Source organism: Entelurus aequoreus, linkage group LG05 (genome assembly GCF_033978785.1).
Source record: "Entelurus aequoreus isolate RoL-2023_Sb linkage group LG05, RoL_Eaeq_v1.1, whole genome shotgun sequence".
NCBI classification, from domain to species: Eukaryota; Metazoa; Chordata; class Actinopteri; order Syngnathiformes; family Syngnathidae; genus Entelurus; species Entelurus aequoreus.
Window position 1 is genome coordinate 54,709,432 of NC_084735.1, and position 17,472 is coordinate 54,726,903.

A 17,472-nucleotide genomic window follows, 5' to 3' on the forward strand; every position below is an offset into this window, starting at 1 on the left:
AAGAAAACGCCAACATACACTACAATGCATGTATTGAATTTGTTTTAATCATCCCCTCAAGTCATCCAGCAGCAAAAAAATTATAAGAGCAATCGACTCCTTTCTCCCTGCCGTTTCCGTGTAAATGCCAGTGTGCACGTCCTCTCTCGACATACTAAATAAAGATGCAAAACAGCTCTCGCCGAACAGTTTCAACATTAAAAAAAATCACACTGCGTGTGCTAAATACTTGTGTTTGCATCTTCTCCTCCCAGTATAAACAGACTAAAGGGTCATAATAATATGAGGTAAAAAAGGTGGTAGTTTAAGGAGAAAATGTCGCAATTATATTTTGAGATTATGCTTTTTAAAGAGGTTACTATAGCAACAATGCCACAGTCTTACGAAGCAAAAAATAGAAAATAAATTTGTCATTACGAGACCAAAGTCGTAATGCCACAGGGAAAAAAGAAAAAACTTTAAACTTAGCCTTAATATATACGAAGACTTTTGAGAATGTTGTCAAGTTATACATTACGCGTTGTAACATTACGATGTTTTTCTCCTTCTGATAAAAATCACAAATTGGGAACAAATATACAGAAAAAAGAAAGTGTCCCTCCAGGCCGCTTACGTGTCGTCATCCTGCTCATGTCCTCCAGTTTTGTTAATATTATCTAGATTTTTTTTTGGTTAATCAATAGGATCCTCTTTTCTTTTACATAGTGTTTGCTTCCCTTTGTCTTTTCACTATTTCTGTAATTGTTGCGTGTTGTCTCACCACATGAGCCAGATAACTCGTCTGGGATTTAAAACCTGGATCACTTGATGTCCCTCACTTTAATGTGTATTAATTAGTATTAATAGATATTTCAGAATGTGTACCGGACCAAAGGTACCGCACTGAAAAATATATGTACCGTTAAGCCCTTAAAAAATATGCAATCATATCAATGTGCAGGACACTTTTCTTAATTTGTATTATTTTAAATACAGTTAATTCCGTCAGTCTACCCCAGGGAAGCTGTGGCTACAATAGTAGCTTACCACCACTAGGTGTGAATGTAGAGTGAATTAATGATGGGTTCTCTCTTCTCTGTGAGGGCTTTGGGTATCTAATAGATCTAATATGTAATAATCCATCCATCCATTTTCTACCGCATGTCCCTTTCGGGGTCGCGGGTGGTGCTGGAGCCTATCTCAGCTGCATTCGGACGGACGACGGGGTACACCCTGGACAAGTCGCCACCTCATCACAGGGCCAACACAGATAGACAGACAACATTCACACTCACATTCACACAATGGGGCCAATTTAGTCTATATAAATCTAATCCAGTGGTTCTTAACCTGGGTTCGATCAAACCTTAGGGGTTCGTTGAGTCGGCCTCAGGGGTTTGGCGGAGCCTCCGCCGCGGAGGTCAAGACACACCCGACTCATCGTGTAAATAAAAACTTCTCCCTATCGACGTATTATGGATACCCCCAAACAATGTTCACTCTAATTTTCCATATGCGTGAGCAAACGTAAAACTCTTTGAGCATTCAGTGGAGCACATGTGAGCAACGTCAAACGTGCACATGCACTGTGGCCACACCAGCAGCACACCTGTCCCAAACCTGACTAAATAACAAGTTAAATGCTTTATTATTATAATCAAATGACAACAGTCATTTCCATGAGATTATTTTCTAATATAAGTCTTTTGGCCCACTTACAATGACAATAACAAAAAATATTGTTTTTCATGAGCTGTGCACTAGTATTGTATGTATGGGTGGGGTTCTGGCTTTGGAAATAATTTGAACCCCTTTCAGATATCACATTTAGTTCCCACTAAAACATTCACATGTTGCACAATGAGATGTAAATATGAGATCATGTGTACATTCCTGTAACTTTCTGTTTGTAAAATATATCTTTATTAGTATTTCTTTAATATAATAACATCATTTAATGATTAATATTTCTAAATTAAGATTAAATTAAGAAAAAAATATTTTATTTTTCACTAGAGAAGGGTTGGGTGAATGCGCATATGAAACTGGTGGGGTTCGGTACCTCCAACAAGGTTAAGAAGCACTGATCTAACCCATTATTATTATTATCATTATTAATTATATCCTAAGGACGCAAAGGGCCCATAGTTTCATCTCTGACAAATTCTATTAATTAAGGATGTCAGGGAAATTCAAGTGTGTGTAAACATGTGGACTTTGAGTGTTAAAGATATAGGGGTCGACCGATTATCGGCCGGATTCAATTATCAGCGCCGATATTTATAATTTTGACGTGTATTTGCATCAGCCTTTTTTTTTTATCGGCATTGGCATTTTTTATATATATATATTGATAATGAATAGTACTTTTTTTACCTCTATTATCACCATTACGATAATTTTAAATGTAACAATCATCGAATAAGCGGCTGCGATTTTAAAATCCATTTAAAACATGTCATTTTGGCTCAGATGTAGCCGCGCCCTACTGTCTGCACCATCTGATTGGTTACGCAAACCATGCACAGGTAAGAGGCAGAGCCAATCAGAAGCCAACGTCTTTTGCAGGGTTCTCAAACATACGGCTTAGAAAAAAGTGTGGAGCAACCGCGGTTGTGTTGAAGGTACGTAAACACAGCTATCTCTTCTGAAATTGTAACATCCCAGTCCTCCACATGTCACAACGACTAGTAATTTTACTGTGAACAGAATACCGTAAAAACTTCATGAACATAAGTGGCGGTTCTGCTAGCTCGTAGTACATCACGACCGCTCTGAACAACTTGAAAGAAAGCTTCTGAATATATCGATATGGAAACAGTCTGTTGGAGTATAACCATGTTTGTGTGATTGAGAGAGAGTAAAAAACTAAAACCAAATTATGTCTGTTTTATTGCAGGGACAAATGAAGAGGATAGAGAATAGTATTAAAAGCCTACTGAAATGAAAATGTTTTATTTAAATGGGGATAGCAGATCCGTTCTATGTGTCATACTTGATCATTTCGCGATATTGCCATATTTTTGCTGAAAGGATTTAGTAGAGAACATCGACGATAAAGTTCGCAACTTTTGGTCGCTGATAAAAAAAAGCCTTGCCTGTACCGGAAGTAGCATGACATCGCAGGTTGAAAGGCTCCTCACATTTCCCCATTGTTTACACCAGCAGCGAGAGCGATTCGGACCGAGAAAGTGACGATTACCCCATTAATTTGAGCCAGGATGAAAGATTCATGGATGAGGAACGTGAGAGTGAAGGACTAGAATGCAGTGCAGGACGTATCTTTTTTCGCTCTGACCGTAACTTAGGTACAAGGGCTCATTGGATTCCACACTTTCTCCTTTTTCTATTGTGGATCACGGATTTGTATTTTAAACCACCTCGGATGCTATATCCTCTTGAAAATGAGAGTCGAGAACGCAAAATGGACATTCACAGTGACTTTTATCTCCACGACAATACATCGGCGAAGCACTTTAGCTACGGAGCTAACGTGATAGCATCGGGCTTAACTGCAGATAGAAACAAAAGAAATAAGCCCCTGACTGGAAGGATAGACAGAAAATCAACAATACTATTAAACCATTGCGCTGTAACTACACGGTTAAAGCTTTCCAGCCTGGCGAAGCTTAACAATGCTGTTGCTAACGACGCCATTGAAGCTAACTTAGCTACGGGACCTCACAGAGCTATGCTAAAAACATTAGCTATCCACCTACGCCAGCCAGCCCTCATCTGCTCATCAACACCCGTGCTCACCTGCATTCCAGCAATCGACGGAGCAACGAAGGACTTCACCTGATCATAGATGCGGTCGGGGGCTAGCGTCGGATAGCGCGTCTGCTATCCAAGTCAAAGTCCTCCTGGTTGTGTTGCTGCAGCCAGCCGCTAATACACCGATCCCACCTACAGCTTTCTTCTTTGCAGTCTTCATTGTTCATTAGACAAATTGCAAAATATTCACCAACACAGATGTCCAGAATACTGTGGAATTTTGCGATGAAAACAGAGCTTTTTGTATTGGATACAATGGTGTCCGAATACTTCAGTTTCAACGATTGACGTCACGCGCATACGTCATCATACATAGACGTTTTCAACCGGAAGTTCCGAGGGGAATTTAAAATTGCATTTTATAAGTTAACCTGGCCGTATTGGCATGTGTTGCAATATTAAGATTTTATCATTGATATATAAACTATCAGACTGTGTGGTCGGTAGTAGTGGGTTTCAGTAGGCCTTTAAAAGCACACTTGTCGTGCAAGATTTATACCCCCCAAATATTTTGTAAATGCTTTGTGCGTGCGTGTAGGCTGCCTAATGCATAATAATACAAAATACGATCATGCCTTTGATATTTGTACCTAAATAATGCTTTTAATGATATGTACATTATGTTTTTGTATTTCATGTAGCTACATGACAATATCTTAAAAACATTTAGTAATAAAGTGTAATATGGCTGGGTGATCAGTCTGCTAACAGTCAGTCAACATCAACACTTGTGAAATTGGAATCCTTTCATCAGTCACAGTTGACGTTATTAAAGGATGAATATTAACTCAGCCCGTCTGTGTGGCAGGGATGCAAATTATTTCATTCAGGGACCTATTTATTTATTAAATGTTTCCTTTATATGAAATGCTGTCACAAGGAACCTCTTGCACTCTTGTATTTATTTATTATTTACTGTATTGTTTTTTGAATAAACATGCTTCAGGCATAAAAACATCAATCAATCAATCAATCAATGTTTATTTATATAGCCCTAAATCACAAGTGTCTCAAAGGGCTGTACAAGCCACAACGACATCCTCGGTACACAAAGTTGTGTGTTGGTGTTTGTAACACTATACTAAATGTTTAAAACTGGTATGTCATTTTTACTGTAACTGAATATCGGCTTCAAATTTTGGTTATCGGCCTCGTACACTAATAATAATCGGTTTCGGTATTGGGCCTGTAAAAACCATGTCGGTCGATCTTTAGAAAGAACCCACATTTTCACACAGTACTAAAAAAGTCTGGAATTCAGTTGATTAGTTTTTTTTTCCTGAATCTCTGCATTACAGAGGCTTCTTTAAAGTAAGTGAATGTTAAATTGCTGACAAAGCAATTGAACAACAGCGAGCATCCATCCACTCGCGTCCTCAGGGCCACATTCAAACCCTTCAAAACTTTTTATCGTACAGTACCACCAAGCACAGTGAGGGCACACACGTAGTGCCTGAGGTGAAGTGTTCTGCTTAGCTTTGCACATAATTAATATGGATTCCCAGCTGCCTGCATGCACTTGAACACAACCATGTCCTTTATTAGATGAAATGTTTCTCTTTATGCAAGTAAAATGGTCACGCGGCCCCTCCACTTCTTGTTTGACTGTCAATCTTCATGTTTCCATGGACACAATATTGTGGTTTAGGTTATTATTGTCTAGCAGACAAGATGTGTTTGCATACACAAGCAATAAGAACATTAATCAATTAACATTGATGATAATCCTTCGCATAGTTTCTTTCCTTGCTAAGTTATCATTTAATGTCTTCTTGAAGTTTTTCAGTTACTGGTGGTCCTCGTTTTACAACATTCCGTGGTTGTAAACACACTCCCATAAATGATTGCTACTGTACAAAAAAAAAAAGAAAGATAGAAACAGTAGTTCTTTGTGTGTGGTGGAAAAATATGTATGTGTAGTAATCCGTAGTATTTTCTTGTATTTTAGTCAAGTCATTTACAAAAGGTAAACATGGTAGGCTAGAGACTACTAGGAGCTAGCAGCGCCACAGCAGCTAAGCACACAGTAGCACACAAACTAGACACACATGATAAGTTTCCTTCATTAAACAATATTGGAGTCTAAGAGAGCATGTGTCACTATAAAGAAGTCTCCAAGACAGAAGTGTATTAGAAAGTATGCAGTAACAAATGTGTCCTCATATTACAACTTACACTGTCATGAGCCTATCGTAATGAATAGTGTGGCTACTAGCTGTCGCCTTTAAACAATTACCACTCCACTTCAACTAAAAGACAGCATTAGTTAATAATGAATATGTTTTTATACCTATCCACTGTTCTCTGTTTGAGTAATTTCACTTGTATTTGTATATTTGAAGGACAATGTGCAGTTACCTTAAGAAGATGGCTGCACCAGATTTCCCATAACAAAAATGTGCTTGCTCATCTGTTGCTTGATCTCGTATCTTGAGAACATTTTGAGCTTCTCATATCTGTCTAATTTTGTGATCAATTGTTTCTCTTTTATTGCTCCTAAGGGGCCCTTAGGAGCAATAAATAAGCTAAAAAGAGACTAGACATCACTGAGACAAAGGAGGTTGAGTTGAGACAACCATTTGAGCAATATTTGAGAAGTGGGTTACACTGAGGAGAGCTCATATATGTATGACACTGATCTCAATTATGTCTCATTTATTTTGAAGGAGAATTAAAGAGAAATAAATGAGATGTATGAGCAATAAAAGAGATTTTAGGTATGTCTCTTTCATGTCTTGATTATTTCTCTTAAATGTCTTAACAAAGCCTTCATATCTCAAATTTGAGAATAATGAGAACAAATTGAGAGTTCAATTATCTGACTTAATTAGAAATAACGGTAAAAAAAATACTCAAATATTGAAAGGTGTATAACTTTATTTGGCTATACAAAAATACAAAACATAAGATATAAAAATAGATTAAATACAACAATTTAAATGTAGTTAATTATTACAAACATAATGTACATATTGACATTCACAATAATTAAAACAACATAGAAAACAATATACAAAAAATAAAACAAATACAAATATAAATTAATTTGACCCCAAGTACTCACTTTGTTGTTGTGAAGTGAATTATATTTATATAGCGCTTTTCTCTAATGACTCAAATCGCTTTACATAGTGAAACCCAATATCTAAGTTACATTTAAACCAGTGTGGGTGGCACTGGGAGCTGGTGGGTAAAGTGTCTTGCCCAAGGACACAACGGCAGTGACTAGAATGGCGGAAGCGGGAATTGAACCTGAAACCCTCAAGTTGCTGGCACGGCCGCTCTACCAACCGAGCTATACCGCCCCACACGTGAAAAAGTCAGGTGTAGTTTTTTTAACTCCTTGTTGAGCAAACCATGTACCGTAGTTAAAAAAAACCCACTTGACTTCATCTCAGTAAGATGGTGAGTAAATGACAACATTTTCCATTTTTTAAATATTCCAAGCAAAAACTGAAATACATTTATAAAATTGGAACCGGGCTGTTTGGAACAGGTCTAGATACAAAAAATAATCACACATTGAAAACCAGGGATACTTAACATTTTTTACCTCTGGGCCCAACCAACTTTTTCACTACAGAGGGGTCTGGGGCCCATTCAAATACAAGCACTGAATTACTATTACTACTAATATACCTGATTATGTAAGCAGTAACATACTGCGTCATTTCCAGTTGTATTATTGTTTTATTTGGAAACAGCTTTGCACTGTGAAGGGATATTAGCCGCTAGCTTGTTAGTGAGGTTGCGTCCGTGCCAAATTTGCGAGACACAGCACAGCTCAATATGCATTGTCACAGTATAACGTGGTACTAAAAGCTACATCATACGGCAATTTTTTTTTTTTTTTAAATTAATTACTGTGCAACCCCAGACCAAAATATTAACATGTTTACAAAGGAAACATCCTACCCCAGAATGAACTTGGCAGGTACAAGGGCCTACTTAAAACCTGCTCTGGCCCGACATTTGTTTACCAAAGCTTTCTTGAGCTTGGCCTCCTCAATATTGTCCCAATCAGGAAGGGTACCGCATCTCAGGACATACGCTGTAAGGCAAGAACATAATAATCAGGCATTCGTAATTTTGCCACATCCGAGTTTTACAGGTATCAAATCTATGCAATGCAATAATAATAATAATAATAATAATAATAATAATAATAATAATAATAATAATAATAATAATAATAATAATGCAAATCTAATTTAATGCTTTTTAATTCCATTTTTTTGGTACTTAAAAAAATGTAATGCCCATGTGCAACTGCATATAGTTATTATATATAGTCAAAAGCTTACAATTATCTGTATACACAGTTGTAAGCATTAGACAAGTTAATTAGTTGAAAAGTTTACATTAACTGTTACTATTTAGTGTATTAGAATTGGCTTACAAAGCTGTTTAATTGGAGAATGTATTTGTATTTATTTATTTTTCTGGAGTAGCATCTGGTGTTTTGACTGTGCATGGCCGTAGACATTTTAGAAAAATACAGAACGATATTTGGAAAAATGCCAATAAGATGCATAAAAAAAAGGTATGTCAATTAAACATATTGAATATATTGTAGTTTACACCCTCTCTGTTGTTTAAAACGTTTACAGTAAATAGCAAGTTATGTATCGAGTCGAGTGTCATGTCTTGTATTCATTTATTGTGGGAACGTCAGAGAATAAAAGAGTTGTGGTCTGCTGTGAAAATAGCAGATCTATTCTATGTGTCATACTTGATCATTTCGCGATATTGCCATATTTTTGCTGAAAGGATTTAGTATAGAACAACGACGATAAAGATTGCAACTTTTGGTATCTGATAAAAAAAAGGCTTGCACCTACCGGAAGTAGCGTGACGTAGTCAGTTGAACATATACGCAAAGTTCCCTATTGTTTACAATGATGGCCGCATGAAGTGAGAGAGATTCGGACCGAGAAAGCGACAATTTCCCCATTAATTTGAGCGAGGATGAAAGATTTGTGGATGAGTAAAGTGCAAGTGAAGGACTAGTGGGGAGTTGAAGCTATTCAGATAGGGAAGATGCTGTGAGAGCCGAGGGTGACCTGATATTCAGCTGGGAATGACTACAACAGTAAATAAACACAAGACATATATATACTCTATTAGCCACAACACAACCAGGCTTATATTTAATATGCCACAAATTAATCCTGCATAAAAACACCTGCGTGTTTGTTATGCTAGCTCCTAGCTCCTCTGCTAGCTCCTAGCTCCATAGAACACGCCAATACAATTCAAACACCTGATCAACACACACAATCACTCAGCCCAAAAGACAGTTTACCTAACCCAAGGTTCATAAAGCTTATATATTTTTAAAAAGTTACGTACGTGACGCGCACATACGGTCAAGTTATCGAATGTTTAGCAGCCAAGGCTGCATACTCACGGTACCTGATATTCAGCTGGGAATGACTACAACAGTAAATAAACACAAGACATATATATACTCTATTAGCCACAACACAACCAGGCTTATATTTAATATGCCACAAATTAATCCTGCATAATAACACCTGCGTGTTTGTTATGCTAGCTCCTAGCTCCTCTGCTAGCTCCTAGCTCCATAGAACACGCCAATACAATTCAAACACCTGATCAACACACACAATCACTCAGCCCAAAAGACCGTTCACCTAACCCAAGGTTCATAAAGCTTATATATTTTTAAAAAGTTACGTACGTGACGCGCACGTCCGGTACGGTACGTGTTATGCTAGCTCCTAGCTCCTCTGCTAGCTCCTAGCTCCATAGAACACGCCAATACAATTCAAACACATGATCAACACACACAATCACTCAGCCCAAAAGACCGTTCACCTAACCCAAGGTTCATAAAGCTTATATATTTTAAAAAAGTTACGTACATACGCAAAAAAAAGCCAAAGCTGCATACTCACAGTAGCACGTCTGCGTCTTTGTCATCCAAATCAAAGTAATCCTGGTAAGAGTCTGTGTTGTCCCAGTTCTCTACAGGCGTCTGTGTATCCAAATCAAAAGTCCTCCTGGTTAGAGTCTCTGTTATCCGAGTTCTTCCATCTTGACTGCATCTTTCGGGAATGTAAACAAAGAAGCGCCGGCTGTGTACTGTTGTGGCTGACTACGTTCGAAAAATACGTCCATTTCGCACCGACAACTTTCTTCTTTGCTTGCTTGGCTTCCTTCTCCATAATGCAATGAACATGATTGAAACAGATTCACGAACACAGATGTCCAGAATACTGTGGAATTATGAAATGAAAACAGAGCTTTTTCGTATCGGCTTCAATGTGGAAGGCATACCCGTGTTCGCCGGGCTACGTCACGCGCATACGTCATCCGCAGAGGCGTTTCGAACCGGAAGTTTAGCGGCAAATTTAAAATGTCACTTTATAAGTTAACCCGGCCGTATTGGCATGTGTTATAATGTTAAGATTTCATCATTGATATATAAACTATCAGACTGCGTGGTCGGTAGTAGTGGGTTTCAGTAGGCCTTTAGTGTATTAGAATTGGCTTACAAAGCTGTTTAATTGGAGAATGTATTTGTATTTATTTATTTTTCTGGAGTAGCATCTGGTGTTTTGACTGTGCATGGCCGTAGACATTTTAGAAAAATACAGAACGATATTTGGAAAAATGCCAATAAGATGCATAAAAAAAAGGTATGTCAATTAAACATATTGAATATATTGTAGTTTACACCCTCTCTGTTGTTTAAAACGTTTACAGTAAATAGCAAGTTATGTATCGAGTCGAGTGTCATGTCTTGTATTCATTTATTGTGGGAACGTCAGAGAATAAAAGAGTTGTGGTCTGCTGTGAAAATTGCCTTGTTTGTCCATCCTAGGCCAGCGTAGATCACTTGAGGCGCCTGCGTCACGACAGTTGCTAATGTTAGCCAAGTTAGCTCATATGAAGTGGAGGTGATTGAAATAAATGAGTCGTGTATGAAAAAAGCTCAGCTTCCCCATTATCCTGACATGGTGTCACAGTTAAGGACTACACGCCTACAGTGACCAAAGAATGGAAAAGTTTAGGCCCCCAGTGCAGTTTCATTTTGCCGTATTGAGGCAGTGCTTTTGTCGCGTTCCCACCTTACAATACCTCTTGTATGCAGTTTAACAGCTAAAAAAAAGAAACACAGACAGACGTAGCAATTTCGATGACCGTAACGTTCTTAAGTTAATTTTCATTTACCGTTTAACATATTGACTATCGGCCATGTCCTACAATTGAATTACATTTTTTAAATGCCTCTGGACAACGCATTTAATGCTTTTTATTGCCGTTTAAGGCCTTAATTTACGCAAAATCCATTTAATGCCTTGCGGAAACCCTGAACATACAGTACATTAATACACACAACCACACTTCAAGTTGATGGATATAACACTATATTGCTTATCACAAAGCTAGTTTTTTGGCCAATCACAAACTGTAATTATGTAACATTCAGTTATGCTTCTAGTGTGCTGTAATCAATAAGGGATCAAACTTTCTCATATTGAACTTCTATTTAATTATTGTTACACAATTTTGGCCTGAAAACACCCTCAGTTCGGGAAAACTTACTTAGGATTCCTTCAACTTTTTTCCGGTCAAGGATGCGCTTTCCTGTTCCTGCAGGTTTGTTTCCAGGGCGACCAAAAGGGACAGCATTTTGACACTCCTCAACTGTAAAAAAGTGGTCAAAAAGTGCGTGGAATAAACGCATACAATTGGGCTTTGAAGCATGACTCATGGCAGCAAGGCGGAACGATGATATGAATACGCCGCTCTCAGGAAAGAGCACCTGCTGGCCCGATTGTTGAGGAGGGCCATCGCTGTATTTGTCTCCAGGTCGCAGAGACTTTGGTGTACTCTGACTTGGCCCGGATCTGAAAGGGAAAAAATAGCACAAACAATACCAGAATGAGAAAATAATGTGTTAAGGCCCAATCACAAATTTAAGTAAACAAAACAATTACATCATGAACAAATTAGCATGAATTACTTGCCTATTTTCAAGAGGACTTCTTCGATTCGTTGCTTTTCTCGCAGGATTTTTTCGAACTCCTTCCTACATCCATCACATGGCGTCCATGATTTTTCTGCCTGCGGTTGATATGAGATAGTGTCCTCGACAGATGGGTTGCCTGCATCTCTCCTGTCCGGTGCCAGGAAAGCTGGGTTTTTATTGTCAGGTGGATTGTGTACGCCGGGTGAAGGACCAGAGGTGTTGTAGACATTTGGTGATGGGCCAGCGGTGTTGAAGTCATGCAGTGATGGGCAGGATGCATGGTCTTCGTAGGGAGATGGACCTTTGATGTTGAGGCCATACGGTGGTAGGCTAGATGTATGGCCCCCATAGAGAAATTGACAATTGATGTGGAGGCCATACGGTGATGGTATGGCTGTATTAGCCGCTGTAGGGTGATGGACCGATGGTTCCCTCTTTGGTAAACCTATCATGAAATTTCATTGAACCATAGATTACCATTCTTTAAACCCAACTTTTCCATATACAGTATATATGCAATATCAAAAGAGATGAGAAATACTGAACTACAAAAAAATTACTGAATTGACCCGCATTTTAACTTCCAGCGGCCAAAGGAGAACAAGTATTTAATAGACTGGTGATTCTGTAAAATATAAAACAAAACAAAAAATGACATTGTATGACTTTCAGGTAATTTGCTTTTTTTTCCCCTCTTTTTTACCTCTACTTCTCTGAAGTATAAAATATGGATTTCATGCAATAAGATGCACATCAATTACTTTTTTAAAAATTAATACAATGTGATTTTACGGATTTTTGTTTTGGATTCTATCACTTACAATTGAAGTGTGCCTATAATGATATTATTAATAATAACAATAATAATAATAATAATAATAATAATAATATAAGTGACAGACCTCGAACTACAAAATCATCAGTGTATAAATTATTTGTTCTCCTTACTCTATGTTGCACGGTACCAATAATGAAAATAAATGTACCATGACCAAAATTGACCATATCTATAATCGTTCTGTACAGTACTCCTTAACAGAAACATTTCACATCAAACACAAAGGAACTGGACCAATACTGAAAATGAAATCATCTTGACTGCAAGGAAATAGACAACTCACTTAGTTAACAATACCAACTAACAGGTTATGACAGATTTTTTAATATTAAGTTATACATAACATTGACTATCACCAAAGTTATTACTTTATATATCTCAGGATTATTTATGAAATGTACAATTAAGTATAAACTGTCAAACCAGTACTTATATTTGGTTTAAATATGTTTTTTAAACTATTGCTTATTGAGATTTCCGCCCTACCTCCTTTCTTTCACGGAGGAAGTACAGGCATGTGAGCAACCTTTGACAAAAGAAGAGGAAAATTCACAAAAAAAGAGTAACATTTCTATCCGCACGTAGTGCTCCCATGCAAGCCCCAATTTTTTTTTTTAAAGAATCAATACTACATAGCACCGGGGCAATAAAACAATAAATATATATCGCGATAGACACATAATCATATCAATATTAAATGCGTTTGATAAAATATTCAAGCAAGCAAGATTCGCTGCATTAGGTCACTCATGCTTTGGGAACCTAGCAAACAGAAAACAGGAAGTGTCACTGAGCAATGGCAGGGACATACTATAACAAGACAATCAGTTAACAGTATTTACTGAGCAATGGAAGGGACACACCAACAGCCAATCACATAACAGTATCAACAACAAGTAAGCTAGCTTGATGATGCTAATTATGCTAACTAGCAAACTTGTTTTGGTTTCCCTGTCCTGAAAATCAGTGCGGAGCAACAGCAAGTACCTGCGGCCGAGGCGAGCGTTCCACAAATTTTGTTTGGATCATATTTTTTGATATTGTTTACTTAATTCATCCATGGAACTTTTGTTATTGTTGAAAGCTCCGGTGTTGTGTGTTGCTCTGAGAACCCAAGGGTGTTTCAATAATGCTCTATTGCTGATAAGAAAGCAAAGTTAGCTCTGTTTTTTGACACTCATCCTTCAACTTCCATCCTTACACTAGTTTTATTTATATGTGTATATATTTTTATTTATATTTAATTTAAAAAAATGCGGAATTTATATTTTGACGTGAAACTGAATGTTTAAAAACTTAGATTTCTTCTATTAAGAAAGTATATATTGTGTAACATTTTTTTTTCTCAATAAAACTTGTTTATAAGATTTCAGTGTGTGTTCAAGTACTTCTTGAGCACATTCATCAATACTGTGATAACAATTGTAACCATGACATGAAATGTTCATTTTGTTACTCCCTTGTTTTGACACATGAGATTGTAGAGTGGATATTTACACTCTATGAACATTTTGTCCATGGTTAAAAAGTAATAAAATGATGGCAAATAATTGTTTTCAGGGTCCACAAGTTCAGAACTTTTAATCCTGAAATCAAAGTGGATACAGATGTTGGGTTTTGGGCAATTAAATACATTAAATATTTGCATTTGTCATTCACATACTATTTACTGAAACAATTATTTGATGGCAGATAAAATAATATTTCAGTTAATGCTGTTTTTTTGGTTTGGAAATTCACCAAAATTGATTTTATAAAGATTAAAAGTTTTGAACTTGTAGCCCCATAGGCATGAGGTAATAAATGTCAAGCTGCCTGTTACAAGTTCCCCATCACTTGGTAGATTCAGCGCTGTGATACTATCATGTTCAGACAGTGGGTTCTGATCTACTGTAATGGTGTCAGACCCTGATGTTGAGTGTGATGGCTCATTGGCTTCCAACATATTTAAAAATGACTCCTGTGGAGTTTGGCAGCCTTCTGGTGACTGAGTCTGATCTTTTCCTGAAATATATTCAACAGTTGCCCTATAAAATTTACCATCTGACCACTTTGCTAAAACAGAATCTCCTGTTCTAAGATCTAAGATCTGCACAGGAGCTTCATATATTGACAAAATGTCTGCTCCTGTAAAGATTTTGCCGGTATAACCGTCCTCCCGTCTGACGAATGCCAAACACCCTGAAAGAGAGAGTGCAAAAGAGAAAGTGTTTAAAATGTTTTATTTGATTATACAAATTTGGACTGGTATTTGTCTCCTCATTTGGACAACAATGTTATGATTATTCCCTCTCCCCATCCCTATTTGCATTTTAAAGCATATGCAGTAGGATGAGCTTGCCCATTGCTGTCTTAGGGGTGTGTGGCCTCATTACAATTAGGGTACTGTTACCTAACTTCCTTGGGGCGACTTTCCCAAGTTGGTATTCTCAGCTGTTCTTTAAGTACTAAACAAACTAATAAAGTAATTTTTCCAGTTTGTTAGCTACATGTAACACTGCAATTTGGTTTATCCGTAGTCCGCTTTACCACACATACATAGAGACTTACCAGATTGCTCATTTGGGGGAGGAGAATTATGCAGGTCCTTCATTTTCTTTGTGGGAACTCTAAACCTCTTTTTTGTTGTCATTTTCTTTTTGTCCATCCTGTTAATGAAAAAACAAATTTTGGATCACAAACTGGGGATAGGTTGATTGGCAACACTAAATTGATGCGAGTGTGTGAATGTTGTCTGTCGATCTGTGTTGACTTGTCCAGGGTGTACCCCGTCTTCCGCCCGAGCGCAGCTGGTGTAGGCTCCAGCACCCCCCACGACACAGAAGGGAAAAGCAGTAGAAAATAGATGGATGGATGGAACTATAATATAAATGGAAAGTAATTACATATATGGAGTCACTCCATATGGATGTTAACTTTTTGGGTGAATCATATTTAACTTCTGTCAAAAACAAGTAAACAAAATGATTGTTTATGATCGTTCTGGCTATAGTAAAAAAATCTCAACCCAGACAGTTTAATTCTTATTTTAATTTGTATCTATTTTGGGATGCGGGGGGCTTGATGGCACCTTTTTAAAATAGGGTACATATTAAGAAAGTTATGGCATTTTGAACAAAAAAGGTCATGAATAAAATCTTGAGCCCCAATGACTTTGTATTGAAGAGGTTGACCATAAATTAGTGCATTTTGACCAGGTTAAAACAATCATAACTTTTTAAACATGTATCCCAGCAAAATTATTCTTATATCACGTAACTAGTCTTAACAAGACCTGTCTGATAATACTGGTTTCATTTAAATGAATGAATGTTTAAAATTGTACACACATACCTACTTTATTTTCCAATATATATGCAGTTTATATCATCAGTAGCATGATACAAAACATACTGGCCACTGCCAGCTAGTAAGCAAATGTACTGCTGCTTTCAAAATGGCGGGGCAAATTGGTTAATCATTGAACACTTTTGGATGTCATCTCTTATTTATTACAACTAGCCAACTATACCAATAAAATGCAGCCCTGACCTTCTTTGTCGATTGTTACTTTACCTACAGCAGTATTATAAAACATTTTTAAGTCAAGCCCCCCAAATTAATATGCACTGTCGAATCTAATTGTGAAGGTCATTATACTAACATTACTTGATGGGCAGACGCCATTAGCGTTACCGCAACCTCCCGAAGGACCACGCCGTTGTCACAACAGTTAAATATGTTCACTTCACAACATTACATGGTTGAACAACTAAACAATATTAGGATACTTCCCTCTCCAAGTCTCATGTCGCAGGCGTTGCGGTCGTCGTTTCCAAAAACTTTCCCGCTTCTTCTTTTATTTCTTCTTCTCTTTCTTCTTCTCTTTCTTTTTCTTCTTCATTTTATTTCAAGGTTGGCGCAGACAACGTTAAAATGTTACGCCACCTACTGTTTTCCCGCTTCTTCTTCTGCTGACGTTAACTGATGGCAAACAACGCGTGATGTCCACTGCTGTCTGATACAAAGCGTGAATTTTCTGAATTGTCTTCCTTTGAAGGTTACACATAGCCAAAAATGGCTATTTTCAGATGGACAAATAAGGAGAAAATCAACTTTATCTAAATTCTGAGATGTGGATCTGTCTCAACAACATTCTCGCGAGATTTGGCACGGCGCCCCATGAGTCCAATCATATTTGCTCTTCCTGGAAAACACGCATGCGCATTTAGTGGGCGGATGTGACTTGATTTCGTTTGGAAGAAACAATTCAGCATCGAAGGAATAACGACTGAAAGTAAGTAATACCATGTATTGTTTTTGTTTTGGTATTTAAATTACTTTAACACACAAGTTAGTATTTATTGAACTACTGTAACGTCACTGTGTTACAAAAATAGAGCTATAAATGCCGCATTCAACGGCGCCACCACCTTGCTAGAAGCTATGGTACTGTAATAATCCCAGAAATGTAGGCTCATACGACTTCTTTGTTTGTCTTGTCTTTATTGCACAAGATGTAATTCAACCACACAACAGCTCCAATGTGTGTCTAACCCTTTTCCCGGCAAAACTCGAACCAACACTATTAACAACGTCACTTCCCTATCCCTCCCGGAAGTCCCGCCCGCCCCCCCAACCAAAGTCATTGGCTAACACACCGTAGCCAGCAGCTACAACACTTACCTCCACCGAGGTGAGATAGAAGATACACTTTATACATCCCATTGCGAAATAACAATGATAGAAATAAATGTACAGAGAACATTGGAAGTGGAACAATATAAATTACTGAACAAACACTGCTTCAATATAATATAGAGTTTTACATTTAAGAAGTCACACTGTATATTCCAGCAACCTTTGTCTGTATTTACATAGTATTGGAGTGTCGAAATGA

At 37.5% G+C, this 17,472-nt stretch overlaps 2 protein-coding genes across 3 annotated transcripts in view; one reads left to right on the plus strand and one right to left on the minus strand.

The window, feature by feature from the left end:
- wscd1b (WSC domain containing 1b) overlaps positions 1 to 17,472 on the plus strand; it is a 182,916-nt gene that overhangs the window by 127,884 nt on the left and 37,560 nt on the right. The gene's annotated exons all lie outside the window — the stretch shown is intronic.
- On the minus strand, positions 6,642 to 16,733 carry LOC133650771 (uncharacterized). Of its 2 annotated transcripts, none has more exons than XM_062048395.1 (5): positions 15,361 to 16,733; positions 15,144 to 15,241; positions 11,754 to 12,200; positions 11,329 to 11,633; positions 6,642 to 7,804 (listed from the first exon to the last, which is right to left on the minus strand). In XM_062048395.1, the coding sequence occupies exons 2-4, from the start codon at positions 15,238 to 15,240 to the stop codon at positions 11,494 to 11,496; spliced, it is 684 nt and encodes a 227-aa protein (XP_061904379.1). In that variant the 5' UTR covers position 15,241; positions 15,361 to 16,733; the 3' UTR covers positions 6,642 to 7,804; positions 11,329 to 11,493. The 2 variants fall into 2 exon arrangements, with proteins under 2 accessions (XP_061904379.1, XP_061904380.1); XM_062048396.1 differs by having other exon boundaries at positions 11,329 to 11,430; positions 11,549 to 11,633; positions 15,144 to 16,732.